General features: G+C 36.2%; 1 protein-coding gene across 4 annotated transcripts in view; it reads left to right on the forward strand.

The window, feature by feature from the left end:
- Positions 1–24,624, forward strand: part of ERCC6L2 (ERCC excision repair 6 like 2) — a 175,365-nt gene that overhangs the window by 72,740 nt on the left and 78,001 nt on the right. For all 4 annotated transcript variants that reach the window (XM_006167823.3, XM_027768002.1, XM_027768001.1 and 1 more), the window contains one exon: positions 18,668–18,763. In XM_006167823.3, coding sequence (XP_006167885.1) covers positions 18,668–18,763 — 96 coding nt within the window. The remainder of the gene's footprint in view (positions 1–18,667; positions 18,764–24,624) is intronic.

Here is a 24,624-nt window from a genome sequence, read left to right on the forward strand (position 1 = left end):
TAAAACACATATAAGCAATCTTAATTTTAAAATACAGGCTGACAGCCTAACTGTAGTAGCACAATGGTAACACAGTGTTCTACAATACTGGAAGCCATGTGGAAGTTTGGGGTTCAGGTCCCAGATCAGCCTGTCTGAAAGACTGGGGGAAGACTGCAGCATGAGACTCCGTGAGAGTGCCTTTCTCTCTCTTTCATGAAATAAATTAATTAATTTACAAAAAAAAAAAAGTTTCAGATGTTGGAGTATTCTGGATTTAATATTTTGGGATAAAGGATTCTTAGATTTTTTGAGTGCCAGCATGACACAGGTAGAAAATTTCGTGTCTGATTTTATTATGTTACAGTTCACAGTGAAAATGCTATAACACGAAAATATTATATGAAATTATCTTCAGGTTATGTGTATGTGAAACAAATCACTTCGATGTCTAAACTTGGGCTTCAATACCAGGATATCTCTCTCTCTCTCTCTCTTTCTCTCTCTCTGATAAGGGATACTCAACCTGTGATGTGTCTCTAAGTAAAAAAAAAAACATTAGATAATAGTTCAAATATAGTACAGACCCTATCATAACAAGCAGTAGGCTCTCACTCTTCTGCTTACTTCTAGTCCAGTTTACTAAGATCTACCATAATATTGCTTATTGTCACTTCAACTATAGCTGTCAGATGTTGCTGTTAACTGGGACCAGCAGTTAGTGTAATGGCTATGTCGCTGGACTCCCATGTAGTAGACTGCAGTTCGAGTCCTGGACCTGGTGGCTTAAACTCACACTGGGCGTGTGTGCATGCGTGCCCAAGCTCCCAAGAATCTTGCTTTCTGTCTCTCTGTCTCTCTCTGTCTCTTTCTGGTGAGCACATGCGCCCTATAGCAAAAACCTCTCCCCCCCCCCAAAAAAAAATATTGCTGTTAACCTATCAAATTTTTTATTTTTTTAAAAAAGTTTTTTTTTCTTCCAAAAGTGAGAGACAGAGGCAGAGATAGGCAGCACTCTCAACAGGGTCTTGATGCTGCAGTTCACCCCTGCCTCTCCTATCCCCAGATCAGGGGCTTATACAGGCCTGGCACACTCAGGGAGGTCTGTAGTCGTGAACCTCTGATGGTCAGCCTCAAAGCTTTGTGTTTTAATCCTGTACCACCTTCTGGCTCTTTGTCATTTTTAGACTGTATTTTTTATTTTAAGAAGTTCTGTTAAATTTTTCAAATCTGCCTGTAGTTTTATAGGCATTTTGCTCTTTTATGATTTCTAATCTTTCATTTCTTCACTAATTTAAATTATACTTTTTTTTAAAAAAATCTCTTTTTGATTGATTGGCACATGTGGGTGCTAATTCTTTTATCTGCTGTTTTCTCTGGCTTTTTCTTTATGTTTTGTCATTTTTTAAATTTTGAGCTTATATTCATTGAGACTTTTTTCCTTTGTGGAAATCTTTTGAAGACTGGTTGTAGGAGTTTACTACTTGTGTGGTTTTGCTTTGGCTTCTGCAAGGCATCCCTATCAAAGCAAGGGAAGACGTTTTGGATTCCTGTTTTCCTGTGACCGAGTTCAAGGAGTAATTTATTTTATATTTCACTATATAAGGAACCTTATGGTATAATAAATGCACTCTTCAGCTTTGTTTTGTGAAAGACACATAAGCTAAGTTTTTGTTTTTCTTTTTTTTTGTTATGGTTTATGTTTAATTTCTGTTGTAGCAGAAATGTTTTTACATTGACTTAGTCATTATTTTGCCAGAATAGGGTTCTTATCGTCTTTTAGTTTATCATCTTTATACAACTTGGAATCTCTGTTTGAAAGGAGAGGATTTAGTCTATTTTCACTTTTCTCCCCTTTTTCCTCACAGCATTTACTATTTTTATTATTTCTGTTTGTCTATGAACTACTTTTGTTACTTTCAGTCACTGCCTGGCTGCATTGGATCTATTCTTCCCAAGTTTTTAATGGCATCTTCTTTCTTGGTTTGCCCCCTCATTTTATTGGGAAATACTCAGTTTTTAATGTTTGGTCCATCAGCCTCCTATGTATTCTCCAAGACTGGATAATGTCTGCTATTAGCATTAGCATACACCCATTGTATAGTCTACTTCTGTCACTTGTCCATATTATTTGTCAACTACTTGTAACTTCTCCTTAACAGGATATTAACATTTTTATTAAGTCTTACAACAATAACCAGGTTATTGTTCAAAAATTGACTCTAAAATATAGAGGGTAGAAGCAGCATTTATGTTATTATGATTTTGTAAATATTGTTTAATGTCAGGCCAAATAGTATTGAGACAATCCTCAGTGTCCATAACCTTTCACCCAATTCAAGGAGAATAGTTTTGACATTGGCCTCAAATCAGTTCTCATTTCTAATGCTTTCTCCATTATTTTATGTTTGCACAGTCCAATTCAATTCATATTTCAATCATGATTTTCTTACTCAGTTTTCTTCCTCAGTGTACTTTTGCTCTTCATAATAATCTTCAATGTATTATTAATTTGCATTCGCTTATTTTTTCCTAGAAAATATTTTCAAATATGTAAGCCAAGATGTATAGAAAGTAAAAATTTGCATTCTTAAATATATCAGTAGAAATGCCCTTTTTAAAAAAATAATTATTTTATTTAGCTTTGTTTATTTATTTTTAATTTGACTAGAGAGGGACAGAGTGAGAGAGGGAAAATGAGAAATAAAGCCTCCAGGTCTGGGATTTGAACCTCGGTCAACCATGTGGGAGTCCAATACCTTTTATGTGTCTTCTCAGTGTTCAAGTGCTTCAATATTATTTGTTGAAAATCTTATCTGTCTTTCTTCTGTTAAATTGCTTTTGTACTTTTGTCAATAATCAGTTGAGCATATTTGTGTAGGTGTGTTTCTCAGAATCTAATCTGTACCATTGATTTTTTTGTGTGTGTCTCTCTCTGCCAGTATTACGCTCTGTTGATTACTGTAGCTATATAGGTAGTTCTATAAGTAGTTATTTTTCCAAGTTCTATTTCTTTTTTTGAAGAGGTTTTTGCCATAGGGCGCATGCGCTCTCCAGAAAGACAGAGAGAGACAGAGAGACAGAAAGCAAGTAATCACCCCCCAGGGGGGATGGTCATGCCACAATCCCTTCTCCATTCTCCTCTCGGGATCTTGGGCACGCACGCACACACACGTGCCCGGCCTGAGTTTAAGTCACCGGGTCCAGGACTCGAACTGCGGTCAATTACATGGAAGTCCAAGTTCTATTTCTTAAGATTGTTTTAGGACTCATGTATTTCCATATAAATTTTCGAATAAGTTTCTCTATCCTAAAGGCTTGCTGGGATTTTGGTGAGAAGTACGTTATAATTCAACTTGGGAATAATTGACTATTGTTTTGAAACTTCCAAATCATGAACTGGTAGATCTCTCCATTTTTTTAGATTTTCTTTGATTTCTTTCCCCATCATTTTATATTTTTCAGTATATAACCTTGTGCATGGGGGCCAGCAGGTGGCATAGTGGTTAAGGTGCTGGACTCCTACATGGTTGATCACAGTATGAATCCTGGACCCAGCAGCTTAAAACTCACACCAGGTACATGTGGGTAAGTGCTCAAAATCTCAAGAGGAGAATGGAGGAGAAGGGATTGCAGTATGGCCATCCCCCTTTGGGGATGTAGGGCGATTTCTCACTTTCTCTCTCTGTCTTTCTCCCTGGAGAGCACATGCACCCTATAGCAAAAATCTCTCAATAAATATAAATAAACCTTGTGCATGTTTTATTTTGTTATATTTATTAGGCAAGAAAAGTCCTGACTTTTAAAAAATGTTTTTCTATATAAAAATGCTTCATGATTTCCCCAGTATATTTAAGCATCTTATTTTCTTTGGAGTGATTGTAAATGGGATTGTTTTAAAATTCTGATTCCTGCATGTTTATCGTTAGTATATATAGACACATTAGATATATAAACATATGGCTTTTTTAACAGAAAATTTATTCATTCATTCAAAAAACATTGGTAAAATAAATTTCAGTTGCAATTTCTCATATATATTAAAATAAAACTTAGAGATACAAGTTAATGATAAACTATAGTTTCACAGAATATTGTAAACATTTTTCACACTATTCAGACCTTTCTTTTAAACAGAGTGCCCTTTTTTTTTTCTTTTTCTGGAGAGGTTTTTTTGCTATAGGGTGCGTGCGCTTGCCAGACAGACAGAGAGAGACAGAGAGATAGAAAGTGAGAAATCACCCCCCGGAGGGGATGGACACGCCACAGTCCCTTCTCCTCCATTCTCCTCTCGGGATCTTGGGCACGCACGCACATGCGCCTGGCGTGAGTTTAAGCCACTGGGTCCGGGACTTGAACCGTGGTCGACTACATGAGGGTCCAGTGACATAGCCATTAGGCTAACTGCTGGTCCCAGAGTGCCCTTTTTAAAATTTATTTTTATTTATTTATTTTTTTATATTTTTTTGGAGAGGTTTTTGCTACAGGGCGCGTGCACTTGCCAGAAAGACAGAGAGTGACAGAGAGATAGAAAGCGAGAAATCACCCCCCGGGGGGGTGGCCACGCCGCAATCCCTTCTCCTCCATTCTCCTCTCAGGATCTTGGGCATGCACGCACATGTGCCCGGCGTGAGTTTAAGCGGCCAGGTCCAGGACTCAAACCGCTGTCGGCTACATAGGAGTTCAGCGACATAGCCGTTACGTTAACTGCTGGTCCCCTTTTGATGACAGGTAAATTAACAGATACACACTATTGTGAACTATTTCAGACAATACATAAAAGGTTTTGATTTGTTTTTCTCTTGTAAACAGAAGTTTATCATTTACAATCTTTTTTTCTTCATACCCACCGTCTACCACACACTCTCTACCAACCGCTTTCCACCCTTACCATCACTAGCATCCACACTGATCCTGTCCACACATCTTCAGATCTCTCAATCTCTGCAGTAAAGTGCAGATACTCAGTACAAGTGGGGATATACAATGTGTATCTTTTAAAGTCTGACTCACTTTGTTCAACATTAGATCTTCTTTATTCATTTTGAGTTAAACTGCAGGATCTCATTGTTTCTCAGAGCTGTGTAATATTCCATAGTATGTATGTGTCATAATTTTTCAACCCAGTCATAAGTTTTCAGACACTTAGGTTGGTTCCATGTTTTAGCAGTTATAAATAATGCTGCAATAAACATGGATGTGCAGATGTCTTTCCAATTGAGTGCTTTCTTATCCTTTGGGTAGATACCAAAAAGTAGGATTATTAGGTCATATGGAATTCTGTGTGTAGGTTTTTGAGTAATCTCCATATTGTTTTCCAAGAGGTTCAACTAATTTACATTCTTACCAAGAGTGTAAGAGTGTTCCCTTTTTGCCACAGCCTTACCAACACTCATCGTTCTTTATTTTTTTAAAAGAATTTTGTTATTTAACTTTATTTATTTTAATTTAACTAGAGAGGGACAGAACGAGAGAGAGAAAGAAAGTAAGAAAGCAAACTGCCAGGCCCGGAACTCGAACCATGGTCAGCCGTATGACAGCCCTGCACCCTTAACCATCATGCCACCTGCCGATTTCTCTTTATTTTTTTGATCCTAGCCATTCTAACTGGGGTAAAATTATATCTCACTGTAGTTTTAAATTACATTTCCCTTGTGACAAGAGACTTTGAACAGTTTTCCATAAATTCTTGGCCATTCTTAAGTCTCCCTTGGAAAATTGTCTCTTCAATTTATTTGCCCCATTTCTTAATTGGATTATTTAATTTTTTTTTAAAATGAGTGAGTTGCTTGAGTTCTCTGTATGCTCTAGATATTACTCTCTTATCTGAAGAATAATTTGCAAGTGGTACCAGCAGTTAGTATCATGGCTATTTCGCTGGACTCCCATGTAGTCAACCGCGGTTCGTATCCAAGACCCGGTGGCTTAAAACTCACACTGGGAGCATGTGCGTGCGTGCCCAAGATCCTGAGAGGAGAATGGAGGCGAAGGGATTGCGGCGTGACCATCCCCCCTGGGGTTTCGCTGTCTCTCTGTCTCTTTCTGTCTGTCTGGCATGCGTTTGTACCCTCTAGCAAAAACCTCCCTCCCCCCCGCAAAAAAAAGAATAGTTTGCAAGTATATTCTCCCATTCTTAGTTTTTTTGTTTGTTTGTTTTGTTTTTTCTCACTTTAGTTATAGTTTCTTTTTCTGTGAAGAACTCTTTAGGTTGATGTAATCCCCCTCATCTATGTTAGGGACCATTGCCAATGCTTTAGGGATATTATTTAAGAAATCTTTGCCTACTCCAGTGTCTTCAAAAGTTTGCCCTACATTTTCTTTTCTGCTAGTAGTTTTATGGTTAGAGGCTTTCTATGTAAGTCTTTGATCCATTTTGAGTTAATTCTAGTTAATGGTGAGTGATAGGGGGTCCATTTTCATTTTTCTGCAAATGGATATTGAAATTTTCCAACATCATTTGCCAAAAAGACTTTTTCTCCTCTACTGTATTGTTTTATACCCTTTACCAAAGATTAGTTGACTGTATGATTTGGGATTTGTTTCTGGGTTCTCTATTCTGTTTCGTAGATTATTGTATCTATTTTTGCCAGTACCATGCTGTTTTAATTATCACTGCTTTGTAGTATTCTTTATAGTCAGGACTAGTGAGATACCTCCTATGTTATTATTTTGATTCAGTATTGCCTTGGCAATATGAGGACTTTTTGATTCAGGCCAAAATTGATCATTGTTTTTTGTTTCCATGAAGAATGTCTCAAATTTCTGGATCAGAATTGCTTTAAGTATGTAAATTAATTTGGGTAAGACTGACATTTTCATTATGTTGATTCTTCTAATGTAAGAGCACAGGATGTCCCTTCATTTTTTAAATATCATATTCAATTTCTTTTTTCAATTTTTCATAGTCTTCCTTGTAAAAGTTCTTTTACTTCTTTTTTTTTGACCCAGAACTATATGATTTATTTTTAATTTAAATTTATTTATTTACGTTCATTCACTGTACATCATTACAGCATACAAAATGAGATTTTCCATCCAGAGTACACTGTATATTGTCTCAATCAAGCACATCAACATACATGTTATTGTCAGCAAATAATTTTCCATTTCTTGTTTCCTGTATGTGTTGCTTTTTTTCCCCCCATCCTTGATTTCCTTTCTCTTACCCTGTGCCGTCTCCCACTCTCCTCCCACACTATCTGTGGTATCTATGTTTACTTTCTATACTGTTTTCCCCCCACATTTTATTGAATTACTAAAGATCTTAATTAATCTAAGTATTTTCATAGCAAACACAGCTGATATATAAATTTCCATGAACACAAGTCTAACTTTAGGCATCCTATAAAGTAGCACCTAGCTGGGACTATATATCTTGCTATTGTCATCAAATAGATTTTTTTTCTGAAACTTTTTTTTTTTGTAACTTAATTTCCAAAGTTTCTGATCTTTATGACTTTATAACATGATAAAATTGTGTAATAATATAAAATTGTAGAATATAAATATGGGAGGAATGGCAAAGGTTCCCCCCCCTTCAACCAGATATAAATACTGGGTTTCAGGTGGATTTTGTATTATGCACAATATTCACAGGAAGAAAGCCATGACTGGTATCCAGATTTTTCTGACTCTAGCTAAATGCTTTTTCCTCTACATTGTGCTGCCGTAGAAAATTCATTTATCTCCAGAATCCTGAATTCAAGCATATTGTCAGACCTTCAACATTATTTATTTATATATTTAATTTATTTTCTGCTCATATACTTTTCATTGTATTAATTTTTTTTAATTTACATATAATCACTATGTATCTTTACAGTGTACAGCATTCCTTTTTCTGTCACGAATATGGTGCATATCAGTCAAGGCAAAGACATTACATTATTATCAGCAAATAACTTCTCATTTTATATCCTTTTAGCATACTTTATATGAACATCTCTTTCTGGAAGCATTAGTGATAATTTGGGCTTAATTAACTGTCCAAACAGGTGGTAGAATCTAGCATATTGTTGAGTGTTTCATTACATCTTTACAAGAATATAAAAACTTCAGAAACTTTGTTAACTTTTAAAAATTTTGCCAGCGAGTGTCTGCACTTGGTGAAGAGACCCCGAGAGGGAAAGTGAGAAGGCACTGCTTCATGGAGAATGGTTACACTGCAATTCCTTCTCCTCCATTTCTCCATCTTGGAATTTTGGACATACATGGCACATGTACCAGGCATATTTTTTGAAGTCACTGGGTTTAGGACTTAAATCTTGAAATTGGCCATGTGAGATCCAGTTGACTTAACCACCACACCACCAACTGACCTAATGAAAAAATTTTAACAACCATATTAAAGTAAGCATTTTAAAATCTACATTTAACTTAAATGTCATTCTAAATAAAGATAGAGAATGTGCAGAAAATTATGTTATGTGTTTATAATTTATTCAGTATGACTTTTACAAAAACTTGACCAAGGAAGTTTCTGAAGCTTTTTCATTTTTTTCTACTATCCCTAGGCATAATTTTAGTTCATTAACTTGGCTCCTTTCTTAAATTTAATCTTTCTGTGTCTATGACTTTACCTTTAATTGGAAAAAAATACAAGTTACTTAAAACAATTCATCTGAGTGCCAGTAAAATGAAATCTTATTCTATAATTGCTTGTGAGATGATCTACACTAATCTAATTTATTGCGTGACTTATGAAAATTGAATAACAATGTGTGTCTCAATTGTAGGTTCTGTACTTTTAAAAGAAAAGAGAAGGCATCGGTTGCATAAGTTTCTATGTCTCAGAGTTGGAAAACCAATGAGGAAAACGTTTGTATCACAAGCAAGTGCCACAATGCAACAATATGCTCAGAGAGATAAGAAACATGAATACTGGTTTGCTGTGCCACAAGAAAGGTAAAAAAAAGTCAGAAAAACTTGAAAACTTCTTAAGGTCTTTGAATTAAAATTATTTCTTATATCACAGTACCACTGGCAAAGTACTCAGAAAGGAATAGTTTATAGTTGAAGTATAACATTGAAGCTATTTGAAATCATTTAGCTTCTGTTTTATACTCTTTAACTTCATTTAGGGTTACATATCCTTTTGTGATTTATTGCAAAAATTATGAACCAGACACTCAGAAGTGGTAAAGACACTTGAGTTTGTTAAACCAATACCATTCATCAGTATATTAACCAGTATGATTCCTCCCTAAAGGCAAGTAAAAATGTACAGTCGTTTCTTCTAATTCTTGAAGTTCAATCTGAGTGTTCAGGAGTAAGCAGAAAGAGGTGATCTGGAAACTTTTTGCCATTCTGTTGTGATCGCTGGTGCAGAAAAAGAAAACCACATGGCGCGCAATAACTAGTTCACAGGAGCCATGAGGAATCTTCTTCTGAAGGAAGGCCTTACCTCTCCTGCCTGGGCGGGAGGACCAGAGAGGGTTATTAACAAAACAAAAGGTGGAGCTGAGAGCAAGAGAAAAACTTTACCTTTAAAAAAATCGTAAAAAGGAAAAATTACAAAAAAACAAGAAGACAGAAGCAGAGAGAGACAAAGAGACAGAGATAGAAGGCCAGAGGGGGGCTCCCTACCATGCTAGCTTGTTTGCTGGAGGCTGAATTATCAGTAGAAAATCTTCCTTTCTCTTGTCCCCTGAAATAACCAGTTCGCAGGAGCCATGAGGAATCTTCTTCTGAAGGAAAGGTCTTTTACTTCTTTGATTGGATTTATTTCTAGGTATCATATTTGTTTTGTAACTATTTAAATGGAATTGCTTTCTTAAAATCTGTCTCATTCTGTTCATTACTGCTGTATTAAAAAACTATAGATTTTTGTAGATTGGCTATATATCCTACAACTTTACAGAATTCATTTGTTACTTCTAGATGTTTTTTTCGTGGATTTCTTTGGATTTTCTAGGCATATAATCACATCATCTGCAAATAGGGACAGTTTACTACTTCTTTTCCCATCTGAATGCCTTTTATTTTGCTCTCTTGTCTGATTGCATTTGCTAGGACTTCCAGCACTATGTTAAAAAGGAGTGCAGAGACTGGGCAACCTTGTGTTGTTCGTTTTAATGGGAAAGCTTTTAGCTTTTCTCCATTCAACATGATGCTTGCAGTAGGTCTGTCAAATATGGCTTTCATTATGTTGATGAATGTCCCAAAATGTCCCCAAATTTTGCTAAGAGTCTTGATCGTGAAGGAATGTTAAAATTTATCAAATGCTTTTTCTGCATCTATAGATACATGCTTTTTTTCTTACTTTCTATTAATGTGGTGTGTTTCATTTATTATTTTACTTATGTTGAACCATCCTTGCATCCCTGAGTCAAAGCCTACCTGGTCATTGTGTCTAATCTTCTTGATATGTTGTTGGATTCATTTTGCTAGTATCTGGTTGAAAATTTTTGTAACCATATTCATCAAGTTTATTGTTTGTAGTTTTCTTTTTTTATTATGTGCTTGCCTGGTTTTGGTATCAAAGTAATACAGGCTTCATAAAATGTGTTTGGGAGGATTCATTCCTTTTGAATATTTAGAAATAGTTTGAGAAGAATTGGGGTTAACTTTTCTGTCAAAGTTTTGTAGAATTCAGAAGTGAAGACATCTGGACCTAGACTTTTCTTTGTCGGGAGACTATTTATGACTGCTTCAATCTGAACAGATGTCTCAATCTGTTCACTTGTTATTGGTCTATTCAAGCTTTCTATTTCATCCTGATTTAACATAGGTAACTTGTACTTATCTGGAAATTTGTCTCTCACATCTAGATTTTTATAATTTGTTGGCATATAGTTGCTCATAGTATTCTCATAATTTTTTGTATTTCAAATATATCAGTTGTAATAGTACCAGCTTCATTACTGATTTTATCTCATTGGTTCTTTCTCTGTTTTCCTTAATTAGTCTAGCTAATGACTTGTCAGTTTTGCTTCTTCTTTCAAAAAAACAGCTATTCATTTCTTGTTTTTTGTTTTTTTTTTTGTATAGTTCTTTCATTCTCTATTTTATTTATTTCAGCTCTAATCTCTACTATTTCTTCTCTTATTTTTATGATTTATGGTTATTGTTTCCAATTCCTTATGAATTGGTGTTATTTATTTGCCACTTTTCTATATTTTTCTTGTGAGTACTAATGGCTATAAACTTGCTTTTTCTGGTGTGCCCCAAAGGGTTATGGAGAGTAGTTTGTTCCATTGTCACTAGTCTCAGTGAATCTTTTGATTTTAGTCTTAATTTCCTCAATAGTTTGAAAGTCATTCAAAAATAGGTTATTTAATTTTCATGCTTTTGTATATTTTTGAGGACTTTTTTCTGTGGTTGCTTTCAAGTTTACTTCTGTTGTAGTCAGAAAGGATACTGGATACAGTTCTATACTCACTTTATGGCCTATTATGGATCAATCTTTGAAAATGTTCCATGTTGAGATGAAAAAACGTATATTCTGTAGTTGCTGGTTGAAATACTCTATATATGTCTATCATGTCCACTTGGTTCATGATATCAATTAATTCCTGTGTCTCTTTGTTAATTTTTGTCCAGATGACCTGTCCAGCGATGACAGCAGGGTATTAAAATATCACACAATTAGTGTATTGGAGTTTATATCTCCCTTTAGATTTAGCAGTCTTTCTTTTGCATTCTTTTAGGTGCCCTGGCATTTGGCACATAAATATTTATACTTGTTCTGTTGTGCTTTTTACTGGTTTCCTCTATTTTCTTATGTTTTTATTGATTTCTGCTTTTATGTTATTTTCTTCCTTTGCTTACTTTAAGTTTTTTCCTTTTTCTGGTTTCATGGGGTTAGGACTTGAGATTATTTATTCCAGACCTTTATTATTTTCTAATAAGCATTTAGTGGTCTAAATTTTCCTCTGAGCACTGCTTTAGCCGTGTCTCACATGTCTTGATATGTTGAACTTTCATTTTATTAATTTATTATTTATTATTTGTATTTTAAAATTTCAGAGTTCCTTTTTGATCTATAGACTATTTGGATTTCTGCTATTTATTTCTTAGTACCTGGAAATTTTTCCTGTTATCATCCTATTATTATTTCTAGTTTGATTCTGTTATGATCAGAGAAGATCCTCAGTATTACTTCAGTACTTTTAATTTATTAAGGTTTGTTTTATGGCTAAGGTTTTGATCTGTCGTAGTAAACATCCCATGGTTACTGAGAAAACAAAAACAAAAACAGTATATATTCTGGTATTCTTGAGAAAAGTATGGGTGGGGTGTTCCGTATTTGCCAATTAGGTCCTGTTGGTTGGTTGTTTTGTCCTTTATATCCTGACTGATTTTCTCTCTGGTGGTTCCACCAGTTGCCAAATGTGGAATTTTTAAATCCTCAGCTATAACTGTGCATTTGTCTATTTCTCTTTTCAGTTTTGTTAGTTTGACTTCATATATATTTCAGTTATGTTGCTTTGGTGAGTTCACCTGGAGGATTGATCTTTTTATCATCACATAGCTTTCTTTTCTAGTAATTTTTTTTCCTCTGAAGTATACTGTATATAATTAATATAGTCCTTCCTGGGTTTTTCTTGTCCTTAATGTTTACATCGTATATCTTTTACTGTCTTTTTACTTTCAACTTACCTAAGTCATATTTAAAATGTGTTTGCGGGTTTGATGATGTCACAGTGCTGGTGTAACTGGGCCTGTATAGGAATATCTTCAGTTCGTGAGCTGATACCTTCCTGTACTTGTCGGGCATGCACACACGTCCATGATCTGGACTGGCTAAATCTAGTGGTGGGTTGCCATTGTGGGGATTCTGTTGGTGGTCCCTATATTTCTCTGTGTGTGTGTGTGTGTGTGTGTGCGTGCGTGTGTGTGTCTTTTGTCTCATGGATTAAATAAATAAATAAATAAACTTAAAAAAATAAAAGTAGGGCCAGCGCCCGTTACCTAGTGGTTAAGGAATCCAGATCTGACATTGAAACCCTGCCCTGACAGCTTGAATAATACTCTAGGCAAGTGTGCATACATGCCTCAAATCCCGGTAGGATTAAGAAGTGAAAGAGAAAGATTGTAGCTTGACCACTCCCCATTGGGGATGCTTTCTCCTTCCCCCTCCCTCTCTGTTTCTCTGTCTCTCTTAGCAAGTGCAAGAGCCCAATGACAATTAAAAAATAATAATATATACTTTAAAAATTTAAAAAACAATGGGGAACCTGCAGTTAGCGTAATGGCTATGTCGCTGGACTCCCACGTAGTCAACCGTGGTTCGCGTCCGACCCGGTGGCTTAAAACTCACGCCAGGCGCATGTGCGTGCGTACCCCAAGAACACGCCCTACAACGAAAACCTCTCAAAAAATAAATAAATAAAATAAAAAACATAATCTAACAATAACCTTTCTACAAAAGCTACATTGTTTTTATTTTTATTTATTTATTTATTTATTTTTGGAGAGGTTTTTCCCTATAGGGCACGTGCGCTCGCCAGACAGACAGAGAGAGACATAGAGATAGAAAGCGAGAAATCACCCCGCAGGGGGGATGGTCACGCCGCAATCCCTTCTCCTCCATTCTCCTCTCGGGATCTTGGGCACGCACGCACACACGCCCGACGTGAGTTTTAAGCCACCGGGTCCGGACGCGAACCACGGTCGACTACATGGGAGTCCAGCAACATAGCCATTACGCTAACTGCTGGTTCCCAGATTTTTTTTTTTTTTCCTTTGGTTTTTTTTTTTTTTTTTTATCAGCTCTGCTAGTCTTTGTTTTTAAGTGATATATTTAGGCCATTACATTTAGTAATTATTGATATATTTTATTTCATTTTTGTTTATTTCCCATTCCTGGTTCTACTGCTTCTCTTATTTAAATTTATTTATTGTATTTTTGAGTAGTTCACTAGTTTTTTTTATTTTGAGTAGATTGTGTAGTTTCTTAGTGGTTGCTCTTCCTATTATGATATACATAGTAACTTCTCATAATCTACTCGTATACAGTTTTGCCAGTTTGAATGACATGTAGAAAACTTACCAATGTGTAAGTACTTTTTCCCACTCCGTTTTTACAATATACTTATCTGAGGTATTTCTTCTACATACATTGAGTAGTACATCAAATGGTGTTACAATTTTCCTTTAACCATGAAATATGATTCATGAAACTCATGAGAAATAGAATAGTTTTTAATTTCACCTGTTTTTGAAGAATTATTTATTTAATTTTATTCATTATCATTATAATATTTTAATTTGAACAGGGAGAGAGAGAGAGGGAGGGAAAGTGAGAAAGCAAGCTGCCAGGGCTGGGATTTGAACCACAATTGGCCATGTTGGAGTTCAGCATCTCAACCACCATGCCACTTGCCGGCCTGAACCTGTAATTTTTTTAAACCTATTCTGATGTTCTTCTTTCTAAAGTTCCAACCTTTCTTTTGTTATCAGTTCCATTCTGTTTAAAGAACCTCTATTAGCCATTCTTTTAGGATAAGTGTGCGAGTGACAAATTATCTTAGTTTTCCATAATCTGAGAATGTCGTCATTTTCTTTTTCTTCTTGAAGGATATTTTTACTGGTTATAGGATGTTTGGGTTAGACACTTCTTTTCTTTTAGCATTTGAAAAATGTGCTGCTTCCTTCTGGCCGCCATTGTTTTTGATGAGAAATCCAGTCAATTGAATTGATGTTCCCCTAAAAGGAATGAGTTGGTTTTCTCTGGATGCAGTCATGATTTTTTCCTTGTTTTGTCTTTTGTTGTTGTTTTTTTTTTCCTTTGGTTGAATTTCACTGAACTTCTTGAATCTACAGGTTTGTCTTTTGTTAAATGTAGGATGTTTTCAGCTATGTAACCCTGAAAACTTCTCAGTCTCTTTCTCTCTTCTTTCAAGCACTCCAGTGATAGGCGTTGGCTCTCCTGTTGTTATCCCTCAGGTCTCTCTCTTTATTGAAGAGGTTTTTCTGTTAAGGCATGTGCGCTCATTGGAGACAGACAGACAGTGAGAGGGAAAGTGAGAAATTATCCCCCGCAGGGACGGCCACGCCACAAACTCTTCTCCTTCATTGTCCTCCCAGGATTTTGTGCACGCACACACCCATGTGATTTTCAAGCCACTGGGGCTGGGACTTGAACCACAGTCAGCCATAGAAGAGTCCAGCGATGTAACTGCTGTGTCCTCTGCTGGCCTCAGACTCTTGATTTTTTTTTTTTCAGTCTATTTTCTGTTACTTAGATTTGGTAAATAATTACTTTCATTATAGTTATTTATTCTATCCTTGGCACTATTGGTTCTATCTACTCTCTGCTGGTTCCCAGATTATGTTTTCTTTTCCTTTGGTTTTTTTTTTTTTTTTTTATCAGCTCTGCTAGTCTTTGTTTTTAAGTGATATATTTAGGCCATTACATTTAGTAATTATTGATATATTTTATTTCATTTTTGTTTATTTCCCATTCCTGGTTCTACTGCTTCTCTTATTTAAATTTATTTATTGTATTTTTGAGTAGTTCACTAGTTTTTTTTATTTTGAGTAGATTGTGTAGTTTCTTAGTGGTTGCTCTTCCTATTATGATATACATAGTAACTTCTCATAATCTACTCGTATACAGTTTTGCCAGTTTGAATGACATGTAGAAAACTTACCAATGTGTAAGTACTTTTTCCCACTCCGTTTTTACAATATACTTATCTGAGGTATTTCTTCTACATACATTGAGTAGTACATCAAATGGTGTTACAATTTTCCTTTAACCATGAAATATGATTCATGAAACTCATGAGAAATAGAATAGTTTTTAATTTCACCTGTTTTTGAAGAATTATTTATTTAATTTTATTCATTATCATTATAATATTTTAATTTGAACAGGGAGAGAGAGAGAGGGAGGGAAAGTGAGAAAGCAAGCTGCCAGGGCTGGGATTTGAACCACAATTGGCCATGTTGGAGTTCAGCATCTCAACCACCATGCCACTTGCCGGCCTGAACCTGTAATTTTTTTAAACCTATTCTGATGTTCTTCTTTCTAAAGTTCCAACCTTTCTTTTGTTATCAGTTCCATTCTGTTTAAAGAACCTCTATTAGCCATTCTTTTAGGATAAGTGTGCGAGTGACAAATTATCTTAGTTTTCCATAATCTGAGAATGTCATCATTTTCTTTTTCTTCTTGAAGGATATTTTTACTGGTTATAGGATGTTTGGGTTAGACACTTCTTTTCTTTTAGCATTTGAAAAATGTGCTGCTTCCTTCTGGCCGCCATTGTTTTTGATGAGAAATCCAGTCAATTGAATTGATGTTCCCCTAAAAGGAATGAGTTGGTTTTCTCTGGATGCAGTCATGATTTTTTCCTTGTTTTGTCTTTTGTTGTTGTTTTTTTTTTCCTTTGGTTGAATTTCACTGAACTTCTTGAATCTACAGGTTTGTCTTTTGTTAAATGTAGGATGTTTTCAGCTATGTAACCCTGAAAACTTCTCAGTCTCTTTCTCTCTTCTTTCAAGCACTCCAGTGATAGGCGTTGGCTCTCCTGTTGTTATCCCTCAGGTCTCTCTCTTTATTGAAGAGGTTTTTCTGTTAAGGCATGTGCGCTCATTGGAGACAGACAGACAGTGAGAGGGAAAGTGAGAAATTATCCCCCGCAGGGACGGCCACGCCACAAACTCTTCTCCTTCATTGTCCTCCCAGGATTTTGTGCACGCACACACCCATGTGATTTTCAAGCCACTGGGGCTGGGACTTGAACCACAGTCAGCCATAGAAGAGTCCAGCGATGTAACTGCTGTGTCCTCTGCTGGCCTCAGACTCTTGATTTTTTTTTTTTTCAGTCTATTTTCTGTTACTTAGATTTGGTAAATAATTACTTTCATTATAGTTATTTATTCTATCCTTGGCACTATTGGTTCTATCTACTCTACTATTGAGTCTATCAGAAAGATTTGTATTTCAGTTTTAACATTTTCATTTGGTTCTTTATATCCTCTTTCTTTGTTGAGACTCTATTTTGAAAGACTGTTTCAAGCATGTTTGTATTGCTCGTTGCGGCATTCTAATGATGACTGATAATTCCAACATCATATTCATCTCAGTGTTACCATCTATTGATTGTCTTTTCTCTTTTAAACTAAGATTTTCCTGGATCTTGTTGTAAGTGACTTTTATTGTGTCCTGGACATTTTGAGTATTATGAGACTCTATATTTTATATATCTTATATATCTTTTGTTTTAGTATGCCTCCTCTGGCACCATGCCAACTAAGGAGAGGTGGAAATTTAGGTTTTCTGTTTAGCATTTGCTAATATCTTGAGAAGAAGGTTCCTCATTACTGCTTCCACATGGCCTCCCCTAACACCATAGAGGGGATCTCTGTTATCTTTGGGCAGAAAATGTAAGTCCCATCTCCCCACTTAGTTTTCCCTAACATCATCTCAGCAGGGATGAGTGGTACCTCATTATAGCCAGGCAAGGGTAAAAATCTCACATCCTTTGCTGAATAGAGTGGGATGGGACCACAGATCATTTCTTGGTATTTGGCAGGAATAGGGTGGTTTTCATTTAACACTTTCTGTCTTGCAATGTTATACCTTTCCCAGTTGTTTAGCCAAAGGGAGAAAACTTTCTTGGAGCATTTTTAGTCTGTGACTATTGGTATTGTCAGTTCACTAGCTTCCTGGGAACCCAACTTGGTATATATTAAGCAAAAGAAAGCCAGAAACTCACTGCCATGTTATTTCTTGAGTCTCATGATCCCTAGCCTGTCTGTCTTCTCATCACCTGTCAGAGCCTTATGTTTACTTATGTATAATGTTCAGAGATTTTACGAAGAGAAATGGAGATGGATGTCTTTCTAGATTGAGTTTTTAAATATATGTATTACTTGGGACCAGCAGGTGGCGTAACGGTTATAGCACTGGACTCTCACGTGGTTGACTGAACTTTGAGTCCCAGACCTGTCAGCTTAAAACTCATACTGGGCACTTTGTGTGTATGTGCCCAAAATCCTGAAAGGAGAATGGAGGAGAAGGGATTGCGAATGGGGCAATCCCTCCAGGATAATTTCTCACTTACTGTCTCTCTGTCCCTCTCTGTCTTTCTGGCAAGTGCATGCTCCCTATAATAAAAATCTCTTTCTAAAAAAGTAGAGTATATATTACTTTATTTAGCTAAAATACATACCAACAGTTTAAAAAAATTATGTTAGAAAAGTCTTGCAAGAATAGTTTTTAGTATTTAAAAAAAAATGACAAAACCAGCAAAACCTATTTACATGAACTTTAAAGGCCAATTTTTTTTTCTTTATTCATGGTAGAGCATGTGCACATTCATGTGAGAGAAAGAGAAAGAGAGAACTGAGTACCCTCCGTAGAATTCATTCACACCACAATTTCCGTCCTCTAGTTCTCTAGCCCGTTGGATTCACTGCACTTGCACACATGCCTGGCATGTTTCAAGCTGACCAGGCTAGGGATTTGTGGTTGGCATGTTGGATCTGGCTCCTCTTAGTGATACGTTACTACTGTACCACAGAACTGGTCATAATGGTTGATGTTTTTAAGGAATTTTTTTGAGTGCTAAAAAAGAATATACTTCAGATACTTCATTTGTAGTATATTTGTCTTTTAATCAACTTCCTGATGCTGTTACTGCAAATTTTATTGTTTTTGCTGTATAAACCTACCCCAGCTGAGTTAGAACACAATTAGTATTTCACTGTTTTAATGTATACTTTTCTGTTCCTTTAGGGCTGGTGGACTAGGCCTCAATTTTGTTGGTGCCAATGTTGTTGTATTATTTGATCCTACTTGGAATCCGGCCAATGACCTTCAAGCCATTGACAGGTATAATACTGACAAAATTTAATATGATCTGCAAGTACTTTTAATCTAAAGACACTCCTGAACCTTTTAGGTTGCCTAATAATATGACTATGATTATAGGAGAGATGATACCTTATGAAAACTTTTTAAGATAACTGAACTTCCAAATCTAAATAGCAGGTAGATAATATCCATTTGTTTCCCATACAGCTCCAAATCCCATTAGTATGACAGAAGTGATTTAAGAATGCTACCAAAAAAATAGGGAAGTTCACTCCTGTAGATCAGAAGTTTTGAGAAACTCCCAGAAGGTGGAAAGCAGATCAAATCTGTGATCAAGAAATCAGCAGAGAAAAAAACCAAAATCCAAAATCTGTAGGAGAGAACAGAGAAATTTCAAGCATGGGGTAGTAACCACAGCTTAGTAGACCACAGCACATTTGTCTGAGAAATTAATTAATGTGCTGAATCTAAAACAAATTCCTTGCCCTCCACCATATTTACTGAGGAGTTGGCATGAACAGATACTTTTTGATTAAAGTTGAAATAGTAGTTGTATAAGTGAGTAGGAAATCTGACTAGAAAAGCTCTTAGGAGGGTGTTGGAACCAGATTACAAAGTGGGGCCAAACCTGAAGTACTCCCAGGTTTCCACAGGACACAAAAAGGAGAAGTGATTAAATAGACCTATTACCTACATGTACTCCTAGACCATAATTATGAGACATTTAATAAAACTAGCAGCATGAAAGAACAGGGCCAAGGTGAAAAACAGGCACTGAAGGGAATAAAATAAGAATAGGACACTAAGGAAAAAAAAATACATAGAAAACAGGGGCCAGCAGGTGGCATGATGGTTAAGGTGCTAGATTCCCACATGGCTGACCTTGGTTCAAGTCCTGGACCTGATGGCTTGTTTTCTCACTCTATCTGTCTCTCTGGTCAAATATGAATAATAATCATAATAAAGTTAGATAAATAATTATTTTTAAAAAAATACATAGAAAACAAAAATAGTTCTTAGAGATTAAAGCTATGCCAAAATAATTAGGTCGAGAAGGCTAAATTATAGTGGAGAGGGCTAAAGATGGAAGTCGCTATGGAAGATTAAAGGAATGAATATTTTAAGACATACAGCCAAGAAGCAAATACATATAGGAGAAATTGAGGAAAAATCCCAGAAATTATCATGTTTCTATTGCACAAATAAAAACAGAGGGACTTGAGCATGGGGGAAGTAATTGATGATATAACTGGAGGAAAATTCTCTTAATTTTGAAGGGTCACTGTGTAAACAGGAATAATGACCAAGAAGGAGAGAAAACACATGTCTTGGTAATATTCCTAAGTTCTAGAAACAAAGAGAAGGGGTAAAATACTCCAAAGTGAGAAAGGGAGAGAATAACTTATAAAAGCCAAACAAAAAGGAAAAAAAAAAAAACACGTTATTATAAAAGAAATGAGAATCAGACTTATTTCTGCAAATCAAAGTCTAGATTATAGGATTCCAGATGACAACATAGTTGTCAAAGTGACAAAATTTATATGAATACACGTGAAAGAAAATTTTCACTAGTAGTACTTATCAGTGGCTAAAATATCAATATGTAAGTACAAAATAAATTAACTGTTGGGAACCAGCAGTTAGCATAATGGCTATGTCGCTGGACTCCCACGTAGTCGACCACGGTTCGCATCCCTGACCCGGTAGCTTAAAACTCACACTGGGCGCATGTGCATGCATGCCCAAGATCCCGAGAAGAGAATGGAGGAGAAGGGATTACGGCGTGACCATCCCCCCTGGGGGGTGATTTCTTGCTTTCTGTCTCTCTGTTGCTTTCTGTCTGTCTGGTGAACGCACGCACCCTATAGTGAAAACCTCACAAAAAAATTAATTAATTAATTAATTAATTAACTGTTGACATACAGAAACCAAAAAAATGTGTTACTCATGGTCTGAAAACATTGCTCAAGGATATAACCCAACAAATGAAATCATTAATGTATACACAAAGAAGCTCAAATATGTAAAAATCAGTGATATTCAAAGAAAGTTCTGGTATTTATATTAAATCTAAAAATTTTTTATATTTTGGCTGAGAGATGTACTGCAATTGTAAAGAAAAAAAGCTCCTGAAAATATAAAGGATGGTATTTAAAAATTAATAACAACCAAGAACTAAAACTATATATAATTTCAGTAAATCACCAGTGTCAGGATGGCAGAGAAGTAAAATCATGTTAGAATTTTTCATGTTAAAGAACTATAAGGAGAGTGAACTAAACCCAAAGCTAGCCAAAAGGGAAATAAGATAGAGCAGAGATAAATAAAGTAGCAACTAGAAAAACAACAGAGAAAATCAGCAAAACCAAAAGGTGGTTGGTTCTTCAAAAATATCAAGAAAACTGACAAACCTTTAGCTAGATAGACTGAGAAAAGACTCAAATAACTGAAGTCAGAAGTGAAAATATGGAGGAGAGCAAGGAATTTGTTTTAGAGTCAGCTCATTAATTACTTTCTCACAGAAGGATTATTATTACCAATTTTAAAGAAATGAAAATGATGGTAAGAGACTACTATGAACAATTGTATGCCAACAAATTAAATAGCATAGGTTAAATGACCGAACTCCTAGGAATATGCAGTTTGTTAAGACTGAATCATGAAGAAATAGAGAACCTGAATAAACCTGTAACTATGTAAAAATATTTCAATGGTAAGACAATATGTCCCAAAAAGAGAGCTCAGGACTGGGTGGCTTCACTGGTGAATTTCACCAAACATTTGAAGAAGAATTAACATCAATCCTTGTCAAACTCTTTCAGAAAACTAAAGATAGAACTCTTCCTAATTTAGTCTGTGAGGTTAACATTGCTCCAATGCCAGTGTCAGACAAGACACTAACAAGAAAACTACAGACCAGTATCTCCTACGAATATTAATGCAAAAATACTTAATAAAATGCCAGCAGTCTGCATTCAATGACATATTGAAAGGACGGTACATTGTGAAAATACTAAGTAGGATTTTTTTTACATGGAATTCAAGGATAGTTCAACATCCTAGAAAAAATATCAATGTAATACATCACCTTAATGAATTAAGGGGAAAAAACATAATAATTTCAATTGATACAGGAAAACATTTGACACAATTAAACACTCTTGTAATAAAAGCACTCAACAAATGAAAAATAGAAAGAAATTACCTTAAAGAACATTTATGAAAAAACTTTTTGAAAAACCCACAGCAAATATCGTAGTCAATGGTGAAAGGCAGAGTGTTTTTCCTCTAATATCACCAATGAAAGGATTCTCTTTTGCCAAAAATAGACAAAAACTGTATGATTTTACTAATATGCTGTACTATAAGTAATCAAATTCAGAGAGTCAGAAAACAGAATGTGGTTGCCAGTGGCTGGGGTACTAGAAAATGAGTTATCTTTTTTAATAGGTAGGGAGTTGTTATTTGGGAAGATGAAAAAGTTTTGCAAAAATAGAGTTGTAGGACCAGCAGATGATGTAATGGTTATGTCACTGGACTCCATGTAGTCAACCGCAGTTCAAGTCCTGGACCTGGTGGGTTAAAGCTCACACTGGTGCGTGTACATGTGTGCCCAAAATCCTGAGAGGAGAATGGAGAAGAGATTAGGGCATGGCCACCCCCCCCCGGGGGGGGTGATTTCTCGCTTTCTGTCTTTGTCTTTCTCTGTTTCTCTGGTGAGCACACATACCCTATAGTAAAAATATCTCTAAAAAAGAAAAATAAGAGTTTTAATGATTATATACAGTGTGAATGTATTCTTTACCACTGAACTGTACACTTAAAAATGTTTGGAACGAGCAGTTAGCGCAATGGCTACGTTGCTGGACTCCCATGTAGTCGACCACGGTTCAAGTCCTGGACCCAGTGGCTTAAACTCAGGCTGGGCACGTGTGTGTGCATGCCCAAGATCCTGAGAAGAGAATGGAGAAGGGATTGCAGCGTGACTATTCCCCCTGGGGGGTGATTTTTCACCTTCTGTCTCTCTGTCTGGCGAGCGCATGCACCCTATAGCAAAAACCTCTCTAAAAAAAAATATATATTCAAGCATGTTACCATACATGTTAAATTTTATGTTATGTGTATTTTACTACACTAAAAAAAAGAAATCAGAAAAACTGGTTATGTAGAAACAAGTAACAACAAAACCACTATGGATTAATATTTATGTTCTGGTGCTAATTTAGGTTTTTAAATTAACTTCTTAGAAAAAAGACTGAAGTACTGGCTCTGTGGCCTGGTGGTTAAGGAGCCACATCCTACATGACTGACCATATGGTCTGAGTACCACACCAAGCAACTTGAAAAATACACCAGGTGTGTGTGCCTGCATAACCAAAATCCCAAAAGGAGGGAGAGAGAGAGGAGAAGGGATTGTGGTCTGGCCATTTGACATGGGAGTGCTTTTTTCCCTCCTTTTCTCTCTTTTCCTTTCTTTGACAAGAACATATTTGTTTTTACATTTACTTGTTTATTATTAGTATTTATACATTTAATCACTGTACATCATTTAGATTGTAGAGACTTTACCCAGCATGATATACACCTCAGTACAGCCCAGTTGAGAATACTGTACACATCCTCTTTAACGATAATAAACCATATCTGTGTCCCACAAATGTCTTACTTCTCTGTTTTTTTCCCCAAACTTCCTTTCCTACACTCTTCCCTTCCCACACTCTCCTTCCACTTTATCTCTAGTGTCCATACAGTTTTCAATGCTTTTGTGTCCTCCAGTCTTTCAGTCTACCATAGAGAGTGGACAGTCGGTATATGTTACGTGGAGCATATTCCTTGCCTTCTAGCAAGAGAAAGAAAAGGGAAAAAAAGACTGAAAGTAAATGAAAAACTAAAACTTGGAAAACTAGAAAATCAAAGTGAAAGAGAGAGAATTGTACAGAATAATTATTAGGATATTAAAATAAAAATATAAATTTTAGGGAACCAGCAGTTAGCGTAATGGCTGTGTCGCTGGACTTCCACGTAGTTGACCGCGGTTTACATCCTGGACCCGGTGGCTTACAACTGACACCGGACGCGTGTGCGTGCGTGCCCAAGATCCCGAGAGGAGAATGGAGGAGAAGGGATTGCAGTGTGACCATCCCCCCAGGGGGTGATTTCTCACTTTCTATCTCTGTGTCTCTCTCTGTCTGTCTGGCGAGTGCATGCACCCTATAGCAAAAACCTCTCAAAAAAATATATGTATATAAATTTTAAATCATTTATTGAAAAAAAGTAAAGTAGACAACCTTTTGAAAAGTTTAACTGAGGACAAGGGACCCATTTACAAAAAAGCATCAGAAGCAGAATGGCTAAGTAGACACTTGTAGTATTTACCTTAGTATTTATGTTGTATGTACAATTTTATACAAATACATTTGGAAGAAGGAGGACCAAGGAATAATAGCCACCTTTATTGTGTGTTGTCCTTAGCGCTGCCCATGGATTATGTTGTTTAACACTCACATTCCTATGTGATAGGCACTGTTACCGTATCCGTCTTACAAGTGAGGAAGCTGAGCCTCAATGAACTTGAGTAATTTGTTCAAGTTCAAAGCCAATAAGTGGTGGGGTTGGAATCTGGGTCCATGGGGTCTGATGGCAGAACTTAGACTTTTAATCAGCCTCTCTTCACTGACAGCTGTCAAGGAAAATGGTCAAATGAACACCACTGGCCTAGCTGCGGTGGCACAGAGGGTAGGGTGCTGCTCTGCCATGCTGGAGGCACGGGGAAGGCACAGTCTGGGTATCAGGTCGACCTGAACATGCATGGCTTGCACGTGAGCACACCCATGATACTGGCTGGCCAGGAGGCTGGGATAGGGGATTGCGACATGAAG

The sequence above is a fragment of the Tupaia chinensis genome, unplaced genomic scaffold, assembly GCF_000334495.1.
Source record: "Tupaia chinensis unplaced genomic scaffold, TupChi_1.0 Scaffold145148_1, whole genome shotgun sequence".
NCBI lineage: Eukaryota > Metazoa > Chordata > Mammalia > Scandentia > Tupaiidae > Tupaia > Tupaia belangeri.